This window comes from Oncorhynchus masou, chromosome 23 (assembly GCF_036934945.1).
Source record: "Oncorhynchus masou masou isolate Uvic2021 chromosome 23, UVic_Omas_1.1, whole genome shotgun sequence".
NCBI classification, from domain to species: Eukaryota; Metazoa; Chordata; class Actinopteri; order Salmoniformes; family Salmonidae; genus Oncorhynchus; species Oncorhynchus masou.
This window is the reverse complement of record NC_088234.1, coordinates 30,074,119-30,096,106: the sequence shown is the minus strand read 5'-3', so window position 1 is coordinate 30,096,106 and position 21,988 is coordinate 30,074,119. Positions and strand designations below refer to the sequence as shown.

Sequence of the window (21,988 nt, the reverse complement as noted above, 5' to 3'; positions counted from 1 at the left end):
CCAGGGGAATTGGAATGTACTGGTCATTGCTCTGGAAATGAGTGGGACATTGAACACAACACAACTGCAGCTAGCACAGAGCAGTGCATTATACTGTACTGTAGGGAGGGATGGAAATCAATATCAATTATGGAAATACTAAGTCTCACAATAAAATGCAAGGCTCACAAACAAATAAATTGTACATTAAGAACTGCCTTTCGCAGTTTCGCCTTCCTTTAGCACAAATAGCGCTCTCTCTCTCTCCCTCCCTCCCTCCCTCTCACCAACAATCCTCCTATTTATCCTTAATTACATACTGGACACAATGAATTCTCACATTCTCCAAAGCAATTTATTTAGCCTGCTTTCACGCACCTTTCACACACTATAATTGTTTTGAAGAGAATAGTCAGGAAACATGGCGGCGGGGGGGGGGTGGTCGATATCCCCCTTTCAGAATTATGTTTTTTCTCTCTCACAGCTTCATCCTCTCTTACCCAGGTATATATGTTCAGGGCTCTCTCGATTCTCTATCTCTCTCCCTTTTCTCTTTCCAGGCAATGATTCTCTGCTGGTAGAAGAGTCACTATGGGTCGCTAGGTCATCTGAGTCACAACGTCCTCACAGGCAGCTCTGTCCAATTACAGATCGCTGTGGTACCGCTCTCTCACACCACTCTGTATGACACAGCTGCCTAGACGTATCTGGCCTTGGTACTCGACTGGCTTTATTTTTGTATCCCATCGCTTGGTTTGCTTCGCTGTCGGTAACTCTGTCCACACCTCTTTGATGTGGCAAAGCCTTTGAGCATAGCAGGATTGGGCAGATTTTTTCCCCCCCTGGGGGAAGGTGAGTTGAAATAACTGTTTCTTCTTTGGTGAGTACTTTCAAAATGCTGTAAACCCTGTAAACCCTGTACATCACACTATTCCCCACATCAGTGTAATGGAGGGGAGAATATTACTATAAAAAACACAACAAGGTTAGTCAATGGGTTTACACGAGGTGGGAAAAAGATACAGGAGCTATTTTTAAAGAGCTACAGTACAAAGAAAATAAGCAAGACTGGAGACCCAAGGCAGGAGTGGCATGGAATTGCGCCAAGTCTTACCAGTATTTGGGGTTCTGGTTCAGGCTCAGGATGTTGTTCAAAGCAGTAGTAGTCTGACTCTGGTAGAATGTGGTCCATCTTGGGTTGAATCCCATTGGCTTTCAAACCCTTTTCAGCCTCACACACCTTACACATTGCTGCGTTGCCCATGGCAACCGCTAGTCACAATCCCAGTGTCTGCGAAGCCAGGCGTCATCAAATGTAAACAAACCAACAAAAGCAGGTAAAGTTGCTCTAGTAAATCCACAAAAGAAAATCCAGTCCTGTATCTTTTTTTCCCCATCCACCCCTAGAGCGCTAACGGCAAGATGCTACATCCACAGGTGGGCTAAGATGCTACCTTTTGCCCAGCAAACCCACTCTGCCTGTCAGCCTCGCCAGCTTTCCTTGTCCCCCTCTAGGAGCACAATCTACTACTGCCGCTAAGCGCTAACACTGGCCCATTGCTAATTCCAGCTATATTTACACCCACCAGCCTAGATATGCATGGGAACGAGGGTGGTCCGACCGACTGGCGGGAGGGTGGCGTGCCAAAACAGATGAGGGGGTGGGGGAGGTACAGTAGCCCCCTGGTTGCTCTGGAATGCCCTCTCATGGAGGTCAGAGGCAGGGTTACCCCTGGCGATGAGGGCTGTTATCACGCTGAGGGTGACCATGACTTAGTGTGTGGTGCTGACTTAACCTGATGTCATGAAGGGGAGTGGGGAAGGGTTATAACTCTCGGAGATCTAGTATGAACTTCAGCAGTCACACAATAGCTATTTAAATGTATTGTGTTGTGTGAATCTTGTCCTCTGTGTGTCACAGTGATGCCTACAGCACTGATTATTGATTGGATGAAGCTGGGCGGCAAATTAAAGGCAGAGCCAGATCTTTTTATTGAATTGATCTCGCTCTCAGGGTTCAGGATTTGTAATTCATTTACCCCCAGATCCACCATAGTGATTGATCTCAGCTGAGAGAGGCCTAACTAGGTGTTTGTCAGATCTTTTGTGAGCTTGTCTCATTTGAGATGCTACTCGGCTGCATTTCAAGACTGTGTGTGTGTGTGTGTGTGTGTGTGTGTGTGTGTGTGTGTGTGTGTGTGTGTGTGTGTGTGTGTGTGTGTGTGTGTGTGTGTGTGTGTGTGTGTGTGTGTGTGTGTGTGTGTGTGTGTGTGTGTGTTCTGTAAATGTGAGGTAAATGTGCCCGTTCTCTCTGGTCTGAATATGTGACTTGGCATTGTGACGGTACTAACAATGCCCACCCTGTTTCAAAATGTCGGCCAAATATTTCTCATTCACTGGAATATGTTAGCCCATGCAGGGAGTAAACACACTTCATTGTAAAGAACCACACAACCATGGTAAACTATTCTCTAGGAATAAATTAACAAATAAAATGGGGCAATTTCAGACCTTTTACTGCAGGGCAATTATCAGACTCAAAAGTCTGGAGGCTTATTGTGTAAATGTGTGAAGAAAGGGCAATTAAATTGTTTCAACCACTTCCAACTAACTGAGGAGAAGCATCCAACTGCAGAGAGCGCTAAATGAGCCATACAAATGAGTTACTCAAACCAGAAGTACAGACTCCTTCAGAGCTTCTTCAAAGTCTATTTCTGCAGAGTCACCCCCATCGTCTATAAAACATTTACATGATCGGACCATTAATATCCCTCTCTAAGCCTTCTCACACCCCCTTACACACACACACACAACCCCATCACACACACTTGACTATAGGTTAGACCCATCACTATAGACCAGACACAAATAATGTGGACACGAGACCTTCCATTAAAAAATTGAATAACAATGAATTAGCCCTATTAACCTTATCCTCCATGTAATTTACTCATGTCTCCTTCCATTGTGTTTTTAATGCTTGCATGCCTGTATTATCTGCCAATAAACACATTCTCTTAGTTTGCCCAATGGGAAGCAATGTTCATATGGTGTATCAGAGATCCAGACCCCGCCACTAAGCACATGCATCACAAGCAATAGCAACTAAACAAGCCCTTCCCCCACTCCCCCACTAACCCAATCACTTCCTACCATGTTTAACCCCTCCCACTACTCAATATCAACCCCCCCCTCCCAACCCCTAATTCCAAACACATCCAATTCCAACACTGGTGCCTCCATCTAAAGGATATTTTGTTTCAATTTCCCTCAGTATTACAGCTGAGATGAATATGTAATCCTGTGGGCAGTGCAGACAACAACCAGCTTAAATCTGTGGTCAAATCAAACCAAACTTTATTTGTCTCGACTGGCCTTGATAAATAAAGTTTTATTTTCACTGAATATTTGTTTGGTTATTGGTTAGACTACAATTAGGGTGTTGAAAGGTTAGGATTATTTTGCTTTTAGTACTGTTTAGTACTGTTGTACATGTTGTACAATGCCGTGGTTTCCTAACGGAAACCCTGAGGGTTTTGTTTTTCTTGGAATAGAAACATCATAATATTAATCAAATTAAGCTACATTTCTTAAAACCAATCCCGTATACCCTGTCCTTACAAAAAAGGTTTGATATTTTCTAGTACAGCCAATGTTAAAAAAGTAAAATGCTTCTCAAAAATGCCCTCTGGTGGTCAAACTAGCTCTAACGAGCATTAATGGCAACGATGGCTGACACTTAATAAGTAACAAGTAACACTGAATCATGCATGAGAGCATCAGCTGTGTGATCATGCTCTCCACAGCCAATGTGAGTAAGACCTTTAAACAGGTCAACATTCACAAGGCCGGCGGGCTTACCAGGACGTGGACTCCGAGCATGCGCTGACCAACTGGCAAGTGTCTTTACTGACATTTTCAACCTCTCCCTGTCTGAATCTGTAATACCAACATGTTTCAAGCAAACCACCATAGTCCATGTGCCCAAGAACACTAAGGTAACCTTCCTAAATTACTACCGACCGTAGCACTCACGTCTGTAGCCATGAATTGCTTTGAAAGGCTGGTCATGGCTCACATTAACACCATTATCCCAAAAAAACCTAGACACACTACAATTTGCATACCGCCCCAACAGATCCACAGATGATGCAATCTCTATTGCACTCCACACTGCCCTTTCCCACCTTGACAAAAGGAACACCTATGTGAGAATGCTATTCATTGACAACAGCTCAGTGTTCAACAGTATAGTGCCCTTAAAGCTCATCACTAATTAAGGACCCTGGGACTAAACTCCTCCCTCTGCAACTGGATCCTGGACTTCCAGACGGGTGGCTCCCAGGTGGTAAGGGTAGGTAACAACACATCCGCCATGCTGATCCTCAACACTGGAGCCCCTCAGGGGTACGTGCTCAGTCTCCTCCTGTACTCCCTGTTCACTCATGACTGCACGGCCAGGCACGACTCCAACACCATCATTAAGTTTGCCGATGACACAATAGTGGTAGGCCTGACCACCGACAACGACGAGACAGCCTATAGGGAGGAGGTCAGAGAGCTGGCCGTGTGGTGCCAGGACAAAAACCTCTCCCTCAACGTGATCAAAACAAAGGAGATGATTGTGGACTACAGGAAAAGGAGGACTAAGCACGTCCCCATTCTCATCGACGGGGCTTTAGTGGAGCAGGTTGAGAGCTTCAAGTTCCTTGGTGTCCACATCACCAGCAAACTATCATGGTCCAAGCACAAGAAGACAGTCGTGAAGAGGGCAAGACAAAACCTATTCCCCCTCAGGAGACTGAAAATATTTGGCATGGGTCCTCAGATCCTCAAAAGGTTCTACAGCTGCACCATCGAGAGCATCCTGACGGGTTGCATCACTACCTGGTATGGCAACTGCTCGGCCTCCGACCGCAAGTCACTACAGAGGGCAGTGCGTACGGCCCAGTACATCACTGGGGCTAAGCTTCCTGCCACCCAGGACCTCTATACCAGGTGGTGACAGAGGAAGGCCTTAAAAATTGTCAAAGACATCTGCCACCCTAGTTATAGACTGTTCTCCATGCTACCGCACAGAAAGCGGTACCGGAGACCCAAGTCTAGGTCCAAGAGGCTTCTAAATAGCTTCTACCCCCAAGCCATAAGACTCTTGAACATCTAATCAAATGGCTACCCAGACTATTTGCATTACCCCTCCCCCTTGTATAATGCTGCTACTCTCTGTTATTATCTATGCATAGTCACTTTAATAACTGTACCTACATATACATATTACTCAATTACCTCCACTAACCGGTGCCCCCGCACACTGACTCTGTACCGTTACCCCCTGTATATAGCCTCGCTATTGTTATTTTACTGCTGCTCTTAAATTATTTGTTACTTTTATTTATTTGGGAGGGGTATTTATCTTAAAACTGCATTGTTGGTTAATGGCTTGTAGGTAAGCATATGACAAATAACATTTGATTTGATTTGACCAACAGAGAGGAAGAGAAAACTTGTTAAAAATAGGGCTCTGGGCTAGGGGTTGCACTCTGACCAAAAATCTCATCACCCAATTAGAGTCGCATTAGCAGATGGTTGGGTGTGGTCGGGGTGGGCTAGCTCGGGAAAAAGGGCCTCTTCCAGTTTAGATAGAAGGGGATGGGCAATATGAACGCAATTAGGATTCTCATTCACATGCCAAACTGCTTGTCAAACGGGAGATGCTGCACAGTGTGGAGTAGTGCACTCTGATGCCCTGTGGAGGACACTGATGTAATACGGTATTCAACATGTTGTATGTGGTATGTTTCCACATGGCTGTGTATTAGTAAGTACCACTTAGACACACTTGACATACAGCACCAGTCAAAAGTTTGGACACCTACTCATTCAAGGGTTTTCTTTATTTTACTATTTTCTACATTGTAGAATATTAGTGAAGACCTCAAAACTATGAAATAACACATATGGAATCATGTAACCAAGCAAGTGTTAAATCAAAATATATTTTAGATTATTCAAAGTAGCCACCCTATACCTCGATGAAAGCTTTGCACATTATTGGCATTCTCTCAACCAGCTTCACCTGGAATGCTTGGAGTTCCCATATATGCTGAGAACTTGTTGGTTGCTTTTCCTTCACTCTGCAGTCCAACTCATCCCAAACCATCTCAATTGAGTTGAGGTCGGGTGATTTTGGAGGCCAGGTCATCTGATGAAGCACACCATCACTTTCTTTCTTGGTCAAATAGCCCTTACACAGCCTGGAGGTGTATTGGGTCATTGTCCTGTTGAAAAACAAATGATAGTCCCACTAAGCGCAAACCAGATGCGAAGGTGTATCACTCCAGAATGCTGTGGTAGCCATGCTGGTTAAGTGTACCTTGAATTCTCAATAAATCACAGATAATGTCACCAGTAAAGCACCCCCACACCATCACCCCTCCTCCTCCATGCTTGGTGGAAACTACACATGCGCAGATCATCCGTTTGCATACTCTGTATCTCACAAAGACACGGCAGTTGGAACCAAAAATCTCAAATTTGGACTCATCAGACCAATGGACAGATTTCCACCGGACGGATGTCCATTGCTCGTGTTTCTTGGCCCCAGCAAGTCTCTGCTTCTTATTGTTGTCCTTTAGTAGTGGGTTCTTTGCAGCAATTCGACCATGAAGGCCTGATTCACACAGTCTTCTCCGAACAGTTGACGTTGAGATGTGTTTGTTACTTGAACTCTGTGAAGCATTTATTTGGGCTGCAATTTCTGAGGCTGGTAACTCTAATGAACTTATCCTCTGCAGCAGAGGTAACTCTGGGTTTTCCTTTCCTGTAACGGTCTTCCTTTCCTGTTGCGGTCCTCATGAGAGCCAGTTTCATCATAATGATGGTTTTTGCAACTGCATTTGAAGGAACTTTCATAACATTTTCCTGATTGACTGACCTACATGTATTAAATTAATAATGGACTGTCATTTCGCTTTGCTTATTTGAGCTGTTCTTGCCATAATACGGACTTGGTATTTTACCAAATAGGGCTATTTATTTTACTAGGCAAATCAGTTAAGAACAAATTCTTACGGCTTAGGAACAGTGGGTGAACTGCTTTGTTCAGGGGGCAGAACGACAGATTTTTACCTTTACCTCTACCTTGTCAGCTTGGGGATTCTATCTTGCAACCTTCTGGTTACTAGACCAACACTCTAACCACTAGGATACCTACTGCCCCTACCGCCCCTAACTATCTTCTGTATACCAGCCCTACTTTGGCACAACACAACTGATTGGCTCAAACTCATTAAAGAAAGAAATTCCACAAATGAACTTTTAACAAGGCACACATGTTAATTGACATGCATTCCAGATGACTATCTCATGAAGCTGGTTGAGAGAATGCCAAGAGTGTGCAAAGCTGTCATCAAGGCAAAGAGTGGATACTTTAAAGAATCTCAAATATAACATTTATTTTGATTTGATTTAAACTTTTTTGGTTACTACATGATTCCATATGTGTTATTTCATAGTTTTGATGTCTTCACTATTATTATACAATGGAGAAAATAGTAAAAATAAAGAAAACCCCTTGAATGAGTAGGGGTGTCCAAACTTTTGTCTGGTACTGTACACATTCACTTCCCTGCCCTGGGATCAAAAATCCAAATCAGGCTTCCCTACTTTATAGGGTAATGTAATTGCAAAAGACTATGAAAATCAAATGAATAACAGAAGTCGGTGGTCCATGTTGCCATGGAAACACAGGCGTTCTTGTTGCTCAGTTGATGCGAGGACATTTTTCCTCTAAAACCATAAAACCATAGATACACTGCATCTTTGATAGGTGCCATTTCTATTGGAAATGCTCAAATGACATGTTATGTGTTTCTGACACAAAGATTGACAACAGACCTACAGTGTTGCCTGGAGTGATCTAGTCTGTTGAAGTGCACAGTGCCATACAGTATAGAGTTTAACGTATTGTACTGCCGTAACCATGGTGGCCAGATCCCAGCCATTCTGAATGGCCAGAGGCTGGGCCAGATGTTGGGGATTTAGGGTCGATTTGGTTCAGCGGCTCAACCAACCCATCCCCCTTCACCGAGAACCCTTTCAACTATCCAAACCCCCACTGTGCGACAGCCTGGCTACACCAAACTTGCCCAGCCCAGACGTTCATCTACGGTCACTCATCTGGCTTTGACCATAGCTTCACCATCAGTTGACTGCCAAAACACAAAATATACAAGAAAGAGAGAGAATTGGGCCAGAGAAGAGTAGTAGCCAATATGGCTGGCCGATGCTAATGTCAATAGCCAGTCTGTCTACATCACACAAGACGATCTCTAACAAGCCTATCTAATGTATGCATTCCCTTTCATCTCTATGGATTATGGCGACAGAGCCGCAACCAGATGAGCCATTCGCCCTTTTTTTTGTCACAGTTCCCTCGTATCGGTTCAAAAGACTTTGACATTACAAAACAAAATGATTTTCCAATTGTTTCGTTCTGAACAGAGCCATCATTTTTTGTTGTTGTTCCGTTCCACTGTTCCGACCAGCAAAATAAAGTTCTGAACTGGTTTGAAGCCACAAAAAAGTACAGGTTTATATCGTTCCTTTCTGTTCCTTTTCAAACCTCAAACAGATTTCAGAATGTGGCGGCAGCGTAGCCTAGTCGTTAGAGCGTTGGACTAGTAACCAAATGGTTGCAAGATTGAATCCCCAAGGTACAAAATCTGTCGTTCTGCCCCTGAACAAGGCAGTTAACCCACTGTTCCTAGGCTGTCATTGAAAATAAGAATTTGCTCTTAACTGACTTGCCTAGTTAAATAAAGGTCAAATAAAGATTATCTCAACATTAAATTACTTCTACAATCAGTGCGGATGGAGCAGGCAAGCTATAGTTCTTTTAGCCTAGGCAACGACGTTATCGGCTGCCTAGGCTATAGTTGTTTACATGTGCGACGGACAACCATGTTTAGGGCACAAGACGTGACTTTTTGTGGGTGGTGAGAGAGCGCATGAGGGTAGAGGAGAAGGCTTGGGCATCTTGTTATGACATGAATTTCCTGAATTACACCCACAGAATTATACATATGGAGGAGTGGCTTCTATGGCGGAACTTTGAATGTCTTTGAACTTCAGAGAGTTAGACCAGAGCTGTGTAAGCTAGCTAGCAAACATGCTTGTGTGTGCAGAGCAGCACCAGAATGAAGAACACTTACATTTTTGTAGTTAATAAATCCAATGTGAAACGTGATAACTATATTATCCATAACTAGCACTGAAAAAGTGAATCCGTTCTTCTCGAATTAAAAATCCTTCCCTAATTTCGGAATCACACTTGTAACGTCAGTAGGGTACAGAAGTCTAAGATTCTGAGCTGGAGGGGTACGTTGCCTACACACGCACACACAGGAAGAGATTTTCAGCTGGCAAGTAGACACATGAATATGTTTCTGAATGACAGAGTGAGGGCTTTGGCATAGGTGCCTTTTTGCACTTTTTTGTGAAGAAAAGAAAATGCCCCGAACGTAAAATAATGTTATTAACCGGTTCCCGTGCTTTTAAAATAACGGTTCTGTTCCGGAACAGTAAAGATCACTTTTGTTCCCGTTTCTGATTCTGTTCCTCGAAAAATGTCGTTATTTTCCTGTTTTTGCGGTTCTGTTTGCTGAACCGGTTTCAAACCCTGGTACAAAGAGAGAAAGAACTGGAGGAACGGTTTTAACTCTCAGAGGACAGACAAAAGTAACACCAGGATATGACTAACACAGCGATGAGGCAGAAAGCTACATTTGTGAAGATGGGATACCTCAGAGAGATTTCAGAAACTGGCATAATTCAAGTGTTCCTCCCCCTCTATCTCTCTGTTCATCTCTCTGTATCACATTCACCACAGTACTCCTGGAACCTCTCATGTAAAATGCAGAATCCAGCAGTACTACATCCACCCCCAAAAATAAAAAGATAGAAGGGAGAGAGAGGAGACAGACTGAGAGAGTTTGAAAGGCCACAGGCTCTCTGTGAGGTTGTCCTTCAGCTGCTCCAACTGTGAATAATTCTTCCAGAAATAAACTGGGGCAGCGAAGTTTGTACAGCCAGGGTCAACCAGGAGCCAGGGAGATGGGCAAAGGAAACTGATTCAGGCTAACCCTGATATGCATTAAATGTGCTGAACCCAACGCCTTAAATACCCAATTCAGTCCAAACAAAACTTGAAGGATTTTCCAGACAAAAAAAAATGTGAGGCCCAATCACTCATCATAAAATCGTCAATGAGGAATAGGACTTAAACACGGAGGAAGAATCACTTACTTTTCTCATGGTCCCAAAAGCCACGAACCCTGAATCAACCGTCAGCCATGAAGTCTGCATCTCCTTCACCTGAACACACCTCACTTCCCGAATCCCCCCACAAGAGCTATCCTTCCTTTCCGACCCAAGGTCTCTGAAGCTAAACACAGTGTGCTGTCCAACCGTGTGATGATATCCCTGGTGAGTGGACCAATAGTATTGACAGGGACCCGGTGTTTGTCCCAAAAACAGCCCTAGGACCTGGACTGGGACCAGCAAGGGAATGATTAAACAGACACTAAAGCAATTGGTGACTTTAATTGGCGAGACTCTAATCTCAACTGATATCTCGGGCATACAGTTTATCACAACACTTTACCAACCCATCACACTGGAAACTGGAGAGGCACTAGAACAGAATACAGGGTGTGTTGAGATGCTGAACCGAGCTGGAAATAACTGTCCGGACGCCCACATTACAGTAACCTACTGTACATCTTCACAAACCGTCAGGGGGACCAAGTGGAGACTTTGTTGTAAGTACCGATGTTCTTGCACAGATGGATGGTATGGATGAACGCTTGTAGAAACATAAATATTCAGTGATTCTAAATAGACAAAGATAAACCGATGACTCATATGAACACATTGATATTCTGCTGGTTGGGAGAAGCAGCAAGCGCCAATATCTCGCATTTCAGAGCTAGCTCACTCTACCTGTGGCTCGAAAGCTACAGTTTGGACCCTGACTGTAAAATTCCAATTAACAACCCCTTCACATTTCTCTCTAGGCTCTCTCATCATCCCTCCCTACATTTAATTATTGATAGGCTCTCTTTCTCTCCACAATGCTGATGGAAAGCAGACTGCTTGGCACAGAAACAGGGAAGGACTTCCCTGGCGAATTGGGAATCCCAAAGTACTGACACACTTTTAAGTTATGCCCTTCTAACATCCAGAGGAGCCGCATTTGGTACTGTATGTAGCTCATGTGACCAATGGAATGAGATGAACCAATTTGCCCAAGACTCACATCTGGCAAAGGGATTTGTAATGGTGGTTTAGTTGGAGCTGACACTAAATGGGGAGGCTGTACTGGAGGAATATTTGGGAGTTAAGCTCCTTCGGAAGATCCTTACACTCAACTAAATGAGCTAGAATGTAACGAGGCGTGCCAAAATGGTGGCGAGTGTTGCATTGTTGTCATTTCAAATGAATTCATGTCCACTCTGTAGAAGACTCAAGTTCGGATTCAGATCATGATTATCAAAAAGGCAATACGTTCATCTTTCGTTCATCTTCGTCTGTGACATCCCGACGTGATTCCCTTTGGGTTACCATGGTTATTTGACTGGCCCTGAGCTACCGTTTTACATAGTAGCATGGCAATGAGATTAGACTGTAATCCTGGATTTCTCCAATCCCAGTTTAGTGCCAAACAGGGGATACAGTACAGCCATAAACTAGTCTCCTCAGCGATAATACCCCATCTAGACAGACAACTGACTGTGAACAAGGAAACGTCAGATTACTACGGCCTCCAGACGGGGCATACATTCTAGATTTGTATCATTTGTTTTTCGTACAATTTGACAATGCACAGTGATCACCAAATACACACACATCATTTTATTTAGGCTGTCAAACAAGTTCAAAACAAATGTAACAACACAGTCCACTAGTTCAGACAGATAGCAGATGTTAAGCCTACTTATAGCAAGCAATGCTGTACAACACTTGCAATGCAGGCCGGGACACTTTGTACTACCCACGGTAGATCCACACGTACTAATCTACAGGAGCTGAAATGGAGGAGGGAGGAGAGGACAGGATGGTGAGAGGGAGAGAGTAGAGAGAGAGAGAGAGTGTGGTCTAGATCATTCGGCATAAACAATTCGCCCTAAATTGTTTCAGAAAGGAGTCTCGCTGTAGAGAAGCGGATCAAATGGATAGGATACTCTGTGCCAAATAAAGATTGTAATGCAAATGCAACATGTGCATGTTGGTGCATCTCTGAACCAATCGGAAATTAAAGTTGCGGTTAGGGGTTTTTGTGTGTGTGTGTGTGGGGGGGGGGGGGGTTATTTCATGTGTAAGAGTATGTGCATGTATATGCAAGCGTTTTTGTGTATGTGGGTATTTTATAAGGGCGACTCCTTGGGAGAGTCTACCCGAGCATGCACAAATAAAGTTAGCAGTTTACAATGACACCGTGTTCAGAGCTTGTTATTCCACTCACAGCTGTTTCCCATTGTTAGGTATGAAGATAAGATGTTATTGACGCAATGCAGACCAACTTGAAGTATCTTGATGATTACTAGCGTGTTCTACAGGCTTGTAAATACACAGAGTGTACAAAACATGACACAGGCTGACCAGGTGAATACAGGTGAAAGCTATAATCCCTTATTGATGTCACTTGTTAAAAATCCACTTCAATCAGTGTAGATGAAGTGGAGGGGACAAGTTTAGAGGAGGATTTTTAAGCCTTGAGACAATTGAGACATGGATTGTGTGTGTGTGTGCCATTCAGAGGGTGAATGGGCAAGACAAAAGATTTAGGTACCTTTGAACAAGCGCACCGGTTTGGGTCAAGAACTGCAACGCTGCTGGGTGTTTCACAGTCAACAGCTTCCCGGGTTTACAGTACCAAGAATGGTCCACCACACAAAATACATCCAGACAATTTTATTTTTTTTACATTTTTTTTTACCCCCAATTTCGTGGTATCCAATTGTTAGTAGTTACTATCTTGTCTCATCGCTACAACTCCCGTACGGGCTCGGGAGAGACGAAACTATAGGTCAGCACTCTTCACAGAAACTATAGGTCAGTACTAACACCATCATGACCACCAGCAAATAGAGACAGGAGGAATACTGGAGCAGGATTATGTACTGTGGTAGACAACAGGTGTACCTCTCCTGTGACTCACACACACCCACATGCAGGCAGGTCAACACCTGCCTGGTATCCAGCTCAAATACCACCCTCTGAATTATATGATATATTCTCTCGCTCTCGCAGCTCTGCCCCCCCCCCCAAAAAAAATGGCAACCCCTGTCGAGCCATAGTCTTGGACAAGCCTACATATCACACCTCTTCCTTCAGCAATAACCTACACTTCTGTACGTGGGTGTGCTACGAAGCACATTCCTGTATGTAATAATGCACAGCAACATACATGTACTGGAATTGACGGTAGAACTCCAGATCTGTGTACCTCCGTCACTCCAGCACATTGCCGTACAGAGATCAGCTCTGAGAAGCACTATGCAGAATATAACGGACACAAAAGACCATCGAACAGACAAAGCGGAGAGATTAGTATTGAACTGAGGGGCAGATTACACAAGTTACACTACATGTCTATCCTTAGGAGACACACACATATGCGCACGCACACTTCTGACTACTTTAGATGAAACCGTACTACAATACTTTATGTGGGGACAGTTGATGCAACCATCAATCTATCCATTTCACTTCACAACTCCTAAACAGCTCCATAAGTCGGCTTGGTTATGTTTACCAGGACGGGGAACAAAGCATAAGAAGACAACGTGTGATTCGGGTAGCATGAGAACATCTTTAGAGAAGAGGTGTCAAGGTAATGTCTGTCTGAGGAACAAGCTATTCAGAACACAGAGATCGATTGTCTGACACTGACAATATGAGCAGCGTTTTTGGATTCCACAAAGTAATACTCTGCAGTGCAGGGAGCCCGCATCTTCTCAAGGCTGGTGAGAACGGACTGAGGCACTCTGTAACCTGTGCCAATATCATGATTATTAAGTAATATACTGCAGGTAATATGGATAGACGGTGTGTGTGTGTGTGTGTGTGTCTCTATGTGTGTGTGTGTATGTTCCAGTGTGTGTGCCAATCGGCATGCCCCAGTATGCATGCGCACGGATGTGTGTCTATGTGTGTGTGTGTGTGTGTGTGTGTGTGTGTGTGTGTGTGTGTGTGTGTGTGTGTGTGTGTGTCTCTATGTGTGTGTGTACTAAGTTGGTACGTGTGCGTTACTGTATCGACTGTATGTGGGAGCAAATATTCATCAGCACAGCTTTCACAAGGTGCAATCCAGAACCTAAAAGGGTTCTTTGGCTGTCCCAATAGGAGAACCCTTTTGAAGAACCCTTCGTAGTTGCAGGTAGAACCAGAGCGTCCTATCATTTTCCTTTGCCACAGGACAGTGGTAATACATCAGCAACACATAGAGGACGCTACAGAGCTACACTGGCATGGTGGGCGAGGACCGGGCCTCCTGGTGGGAGACACGGGACGTTTTCCCACTGAATCGATCTTTTCCTTCCCTCTGTTGGACAGGGTAGTGTTTACTGGCTAGTGTTTACGCTGGTGAATCGAGAGAGAGAGAGAGAGAAGAGAGAAGAGAGAAGAGAGAAGAGAGAAGAGAGGAGAGAGGAGATAGGAGAGAGAGAGAGAGAGAGAGAGAGAGAGAGAGAGAGAGAGAGAGAGAGAGAGAGAGAGAGAGAAGAGAGAAGAGAGAAGAGAGGAGAGAGGAGAGAGAGAGAGAGAGAGTGAGAGAGAAAGAGAGAGAGAGAGAGAGAGATAGGACTGGCCATTGAGGAGATGGAGGAGTGTTACGGGCATACGTTTGCATACGCAAACACGCGCACGTACAAGCGCGCACACACACACACACACACACGCACACGCACAGACTCTGATCTCCAAACCAGTAGTTGAGTCTGGACACAAAGTTGAATTAATGAAATGATAGCCATGGCTCTCACAATGACAACATCTGTTCTTTGTGCTATTTGGTAACACAGACGAGGACGACAAGAAGCTCTATTAGGATATTATACTGAGAGGAAAACATCTGCTTAAAGGCTAGTGATGCACGAAGTCAGTCATTTCCCTGACGGACACCAGTGTATGTAGGGAGAGGGATAGAAGGAGGGAGAGAAGAAGAGAGAGAGAGAACGAGAAAAAGAGCGAGAGAGAGAAAGAGAAAGAGAGAGAGCGAGAGAGAGAAAGTGAGAGAGAGAGAGAGAGAGAGAGAGAGAGAGAGAGAGAGAGAGAGAGAGAGAGGAGAGGGGATATAGGGAGAGAGAGAGAGAATGAGAACGAGAGAGAGAGAGCGAGAAAGAGAGAGGGGATATAGGGAGAGAGAGTTGACCGGTGTCCGCAGTGCAGGGAGACACCTGCTGCCTACTGCTCTCCTGTTGCTCCTCTCCTCTGCTCCTCCTCTCCATCGCCACTCTGACACGACACAGCCACAGGACCATCGATCGGTATTTACACTTGTGTCTCTTCTTCATACTGTACTGCATAATGTGGTAGGCCACTGTCGGACTTAATGCCTCTACTGTAGTCAGTAAAAAAAATCCTGGTTACTACAGTACAGAGCCTGGTCAACAATGAACTCATAATGGTAGACTACTCAAAGTAGTAGATTTGATTTAATAGTGACATTTTACCTCACATTCACCTCTTCACCTCTAAGCGGCATTCTCTATCGACTGAGACACATAGGACCACTAGTGAATGGGATGTTCCACCAAAGGTGGGGGAGGAGGAGAGAAGGGGATAACTGATCTGCCAGTGATCATATCTCCATCCAAGAAGGAGAATTATACTGCATCTCGTTTCTTTGCCGTCCTGCCACTGAACACAAATGCAACAACAACAGCGGCAGTTCATCTGCAAACGATCAAAGGCACCGGGGCAACTGTGGAGCAATCTGGGTCTGGATGGGGTCGTATGGGCGAATGACTGGGCGCATTAAGAGCCTCTGCCTGGCTACAGCTCGCTTGGGGTTTACCAAAAGGCACCGGGGCAACTGTGGAGCAATCTGGGTCTGGATGGGGTCGTATGGGCGAATGACTGGGCGCATGAAGAGCCTCTGCCTGGCTATAGCTTGGGGTTTACCAAAAGGCACCGAAATATTCTCAGACCCTGAGAAACGGTATTCTCTGGTCTGATGAAACCAAAATGGAGCACTTAGCCTTAATGCCAAGCGTCACATCCCAGCCAGAGCTCGGACTTGAACCCGATTGAATGTCTCTGGTTGACCAAAGTCCCTTCTCCCCAGATTGCTCAGTTTGGCCGGGCGGCCAGCTCTAAGAAGAGTCTTGGTGACCTTGTATAGACAGGTGTGTGGCTTTCCAAATCATGACCAATCAACTGAATTTACCACAGGTGGACTCCAATCAAGTTGTAGAAACATCTCAAGGATGATCAATGGAAACAGCATGCATCTGAGCTCAACGTATAGTCTCAAAGGGGAAAGGATCTGAACACTTAAGTAAATAAGGTATTTCTGGTTTACATTTTTTTTTATACATTTGCAAAAATGTCTAAAAACCTGTTTTTGCTTGGTCATTATGGGGTGTTGTGTGTAGATGGCAGAGGGAACATGTTGTATTTGGCTGCAACGTAACTAAAAGGGGTCGTGAATACTTTTCGAAGGCATTTCATGTCGCTGGTACTACACCGTGACAGCGGTGTGAGCGTGTCTCCCGGCGTTTTACGTTACATAACCCTGCCACAGAGGGACATTACGGTGGAGATTACAGATGAGGAGGAATGCCATGTCTCCCCCAGCAGGCCATTTGAACCTCTCCAAATACAGACACGCTCCAATGTCCATACGAGCGCACGACTTGGAATGAAGGCCCACAATGCATTGCTTTCATATTAAGTGGTAAAGTAGTGTGGATTTCGTTTCTAACTGGTCCGAAACTGAAACGAGGCAAATGGCTTTGATTGCATTGCTTGCTAGAGATAAAAGACTTGAATCTGGGCAAGTGGGTGGACGCTTGCTTCAAACACTTGCCGATCATTACCCAACCCCCAAATTGAATTTATGATACGTGTTTAGGACCCTAGTGTTCACCACATCGGCCATTAGAGCTAGAGTCCTCCTCTACGAGAGAGCAGACCAATAATCCCACTCATAATCTCCTCTGACTGCAGCCAATAACAACAGTAGCCAACAGAGGGGAGACAGGCAAATACACAAAAACAACACAGATAAAATCGTGTTTTTAGTATTTAGAACACAGTAGCCTCGGGGTTAGTTTTGCCATGTAAGGTGTGTTATCTGAATCCGACTAGTCTATTCTGGGTAGTCTGTCAATGAATGTTGCTGCTTCTTCTATTCTGTTGGCATTATCAATTGGACAGATGGATAAACAACCACACACACACTCCGAAAAAAATACACAAGGCACAAAATATGGACAGAGTGACGCTTCAATGAACACACAAACGTCACACCGTGGCAGTGGCCAAGGTAGTACAGGCTCAAAATAAGTCACAAATTGCAACGTGAGAAAGTGATATTTTCCGATTCTGCTGCATCAATCTCCTAAGAAACAGCCAAGACATTCATCTGTCTATGGACACTGTGTGCTTGGGAAGAAAACACACACACACACACACACTGGGTCTATACCCTGACCCGGTTGGTGTCACTCTACATGCGGCACGTCCCAGTCAATATGGTAAGCACACCATGTACTGGCACACATTAGTCCCCACCCCGCCCTATCCTCCTCCCCCCCCACACACCTGCACGTCTGCCTCTCCCTTAAGAGAACAGAGATGTAGAGTGGCGGTCATGAACGCACCTCACTTTGATTGGTCAACACACATTGAACACAGCCTTGTCCCGGATCTGTTTGTGCTTTTGCCTCCTCCGACGCCATGGTCGAGCCCAACGTGACCGTTCCATAAGGAATTCGGAAGAGCGGAGAAACAGACTGGCACCCAGGCAGGATTGATCATGGATCACCTCAACATACAGAACCAGTGCAATATAGTACACAAACTGTGCAACTACTATCAGGGGAAGTATATGAAATACAATAGAATGAGACACCGCATTTATACTTCAAATCAGCTTGGGGAACGGGGTCGAAAGGTACTGCGCACTCACTGACACCGCACCGGGAGACTGCAGCACAGGCACACGGAGATAGGGACTGGTGTCAAAGGAGGATGCCCAGGGAGGATTTCTGTCCATAGGCAGAGATGGACACCTTTCCGTGCACGGGTGTGGGGAGGGTGACACCCCTGGATTCTGGTTGGAGCATGGGGGACATTGTGACAGGGGAGTGGTTGATGAATGATGAGAAGGTGACATGACAATGACAGAGGATGATGAATGGTGACAGGAACTGGTGACGTCAGAAGACTCAAATGTGTTACTGGAGTGGGGATTGCAAGGAAGTGATGGTTAGGGTTGATTCAAGTGGCAAATGTTGATGGTCCGTGGTGCTATTGGTTGGAAACGAGACCAGGCTAGTAAGCAAGGGTTGTGGCAGAGAGAGAACGAGAGAGAGAGAGAGAGATGGCAGCCGAAGAAAGGTTATTCCTCATTCCTTGATTGTGGTCACGGTGGGTGAGAAGACCAGGTAAGCAGTGGAGGTGAGAGGAGACATAGTGGATCTAAGAGGAAACATAGTAGAGAGATGTCAACGGAAGGATGGCTCCTCACACCCGGGTGGACTTGGTCGTAGCTTGGTTTCGGATATGGAAGTTGGGTGGGAATGGTGGAAGATAGGTATTCGTCCTCATACCTGGATGATGTTGATGATGATGGCAGGATGAGCAGGTACGCGAATACGCGACAGGTAATGATCAGGGGGTGTTGATATGAGGATGGCCAGATGAAGGGGAAGCATGATGGGTATCGTACTGTCTATCCCTCGTACCTTGCGTTTGCGCTCTGCCCGTTCGCGGGAGCGAATCCTCCTCTGGCGGGCTTTCTCCAGAGCCTTCAGGTCAGGACCCTGCTGCTCCACCAGCTCCACCCTGGCCTTCTTAATGTGGGCTGCAGCGTGTGCCATGTCAGCCCGCTACCTCCTACTTCCAGAAAAACCCGACACCAAATCACCTTTTAAAAATTCCTCCCCCCCCCCCAGATTCCCAAAGATATGAACGCCAGCGAAGGAATGAAAATAATTTGATTCAGTAGATTCCCAGTGGGCGACTTTCCACCAAAGGGCAAGCAGACGCTCACACTGAGTCGTCCGCCACCACGACTCTGCAGGAAAGCCGAGGAGGAGGACGGAAATAAGAGAGAAGCAGAGAGCGAGAGGTGTAGCTGCTAGTCCTCTATGCCTCCAGTCGTCACCACCACATATGAACTGGTTTCATATGCGCCCCACTCCCTGGAACACCTCATCTGACGTTTGGAGGGGATGTGTGGGTAGAGAGAGAGAGAGAGAGAGAGAGAGAGAGAGAGAGAGAGAGAGACAGAGACAGAGAGACAGAGAGAGAGAGAGAGCCTGAGATCCTCCCCTCCCACTGTAATTGCGGAGCTGTCAACTGCTGTGGGAAGCTTCAGGTTTGGAATCTGTCAGTCAGTCATCCCAACAACAAGACTTCACTCACACGGGAGAGAGAGGAAGAGAGGAAGGGGATGGAGGGAAAGGGTTGGGGAAGGGGGCTACGGTGGTTTAGAGCATAACTCGCTGTTCTTTGGGTGGAAAGGTGGAAGGAACCATGTGAGCCGAATCAAGAGGGGGACACAGAGATATCCATCCAATCCCTTACTTCCCCCTACATTAGTGGGAAATGGTAAAGTCCGCCTTGATGCCTGTGAGCTGCTGCTGCAGATTTCACAGCTCGAGCTCACACACTCACACACACACTCACACACACACTCACACACACACACACACGTCAGATTTCTCCCTTACTGTCACACACACACATTTCTTTGCCCAGAGCCATGAATCAAATCCAATTTTATTTGTCACATGCGCTGAATACAACGGGTATAAACTTTACCGTGAAATGTTTTACTTACAAGCCTTTTCCCAACAATGCAGAGTTAAAAAGTAAGAAATAGTATATAGCAAACACAATAAAATAACAATCCCCAGCCAAACATGAAAATACCAATGGCATGTGTGGGTTTAATAACTGAATGTGACGTTATCTCAATTGTAGATCATTTAATATGCACATATATGAGTGCATTTACATGTCGTTTCCCCACATATGTAGGCTTCAATATGTTTGGATGATCTCTACAAGCCTGGAGTAAAGTGTGTGTTGGTTGTAAAGAAGCAGCAGCAGTGGCCATATTGTGTCTGTACCAGCCAGGCAGCCCCAGCTGGACCTAGTGTCTAGTGCTACTACACTGGAATCTACTCCTACATCACTCTCACACCCAACACAGCTTACTGAGAGAGAGAGAGAGATCACGGTTGGTTCAGGTTACCCACGGTGCTGGCAAATGGTCAGTCGACCTAGTGTTGCACCAGGACAGAGAGAGAGAATGAGCGAGAGAGAGAGGGGAGAGAGGGGGGAGAGAGACAATGAGCGATAGAGAGAGGGTGGGGAGAAATAGAGAGAGAGAGAGAATGAGCGAGAGAGAGAGGGGAGAGAGAGGGGAGAGAGCGAGGAAAGAGAGAGACTGGAATGAGCGAGAGAGAGAGAATGAGCGAGAGACAGAGGGGAGAGAGGGGGGAGAGAGACAATGAGCGATAGAGAGAGGGTGGGGAGAAATAGAGAGAGAATGAGCGAGAGAGAGAGGGGAAAGAGAAGGGAGAGAGCGAGGAAAGAGAGAGACTGGAATGAGCGAGAGAGAGGGAATGAGCGAGAGAGAGAGAGAGGGGAGAGAGAGAGAGGGGAGAGAGAGAGGGGGAGAGAGAGAAAGAGAAATAGTGATAGTGAAATATAGACGTTGAGGGTGAAACCAGAGAGGACATCAAATGAGAGGGAAGGATGGAGGGATGGAGATGAAGATAAAGGAACAGAAGAAAGACAGGGTGGGAAAAGAGATTGATAAGGAAGAGAAAGGCAGAGAGAAAGAGAGAGGAATGGACCCACCCTCCTCCTCATCCCTATGCAGTGTCATTGTATTCAGTCCATGTGATAAATCAGCCTCCTCTCCTCTCTTAGGAACAGAACAGTGAGCACCATATTCTTTCTCACAGAGAGAATCCTTCTGGGTAACACTGCATTCCAACTAGCTCATCCTGTGTAGCGATCGTGGCATGTAGCTATCTACTGCAGCATAACATGAATCAAAACATTACTAAATTGTACATAAGGTACATAAACTATCATTCATCTAGTGTTTTATTAAGTAGTATGACGGTTTAAACACACCTTTCTGACAGTGAATGTTCCCGGCTTCATTTCAGCACCACAGAGAGCACTGTATGCATTGTATCCCTACTGACTTATACATGACTTGTGTAAGACTTAAATGTCAAATCGCGTGTGCATTTTAATGTTAAGCCTTGTCCATGGTGCTGAACGCAATGTTGGCAAAGAGAACAATGGGGGAAAGTTCACTCGCAACTTCACAATGTTGTACAATAGAATGGAGTACACCCACATTTGACCCTCTTGAAACATACACAGACGGCACATTTGGAAGTACCACTCTCACCCGTCCCTTGCTGTTTGGAATCCCATTACTTGAAACAAGGGATCACGTACTCATTGACGTCACCTGCTGTGCATTGCCTTTACAACCCACACAACACGACACTTTTCACCGTTTCCAGCAGTAGCACTTTGAGTTGTTTTTTTACTCCACAGCTTCTTCCATGCAGTGGCCTCTTACAGTTACTGCTACTATACCATGGTGCCCCCTGGTGGCCATTATATAATTACATTGAGTTCATCCAAAAATAGATGTACGTAGTCAGCTGTTCCTGGGTAATTGCATGGGGACTGGCGAAGCACCACTCTCATCTCATCGCATGTCCTCCGGATATGTATATAG

The 21,988-nt window shown here is 45.4% G+C and overlaps 1 protein-coding gene across 1 annotated transcript in view; it reads right to left on the bottom strand.

The window, feature by feature from the left end:
* LOC135510727 (ankyrin-2-like) overlaps positions 1-19,130 on the bottom strand; it is a 125,156-nt gene extending 106,026 nt beyond the window's left edge. The window contains exon 1 of the mRNA XM_064931880.1: positions 18,954-19,130. Within this exon, the coding sequence (XP_064787952.1) occupies positions 18,954-19,088 (135 nt within the window). The 5' untranslated portion in view covers positions 19,089-19,130. The remainder of the gene's footprint in view (positions 1-18,953) is intronic.
* Between the last annotated feature and the right edge of the window lie 2,858 nt (positions 19,131-21,988).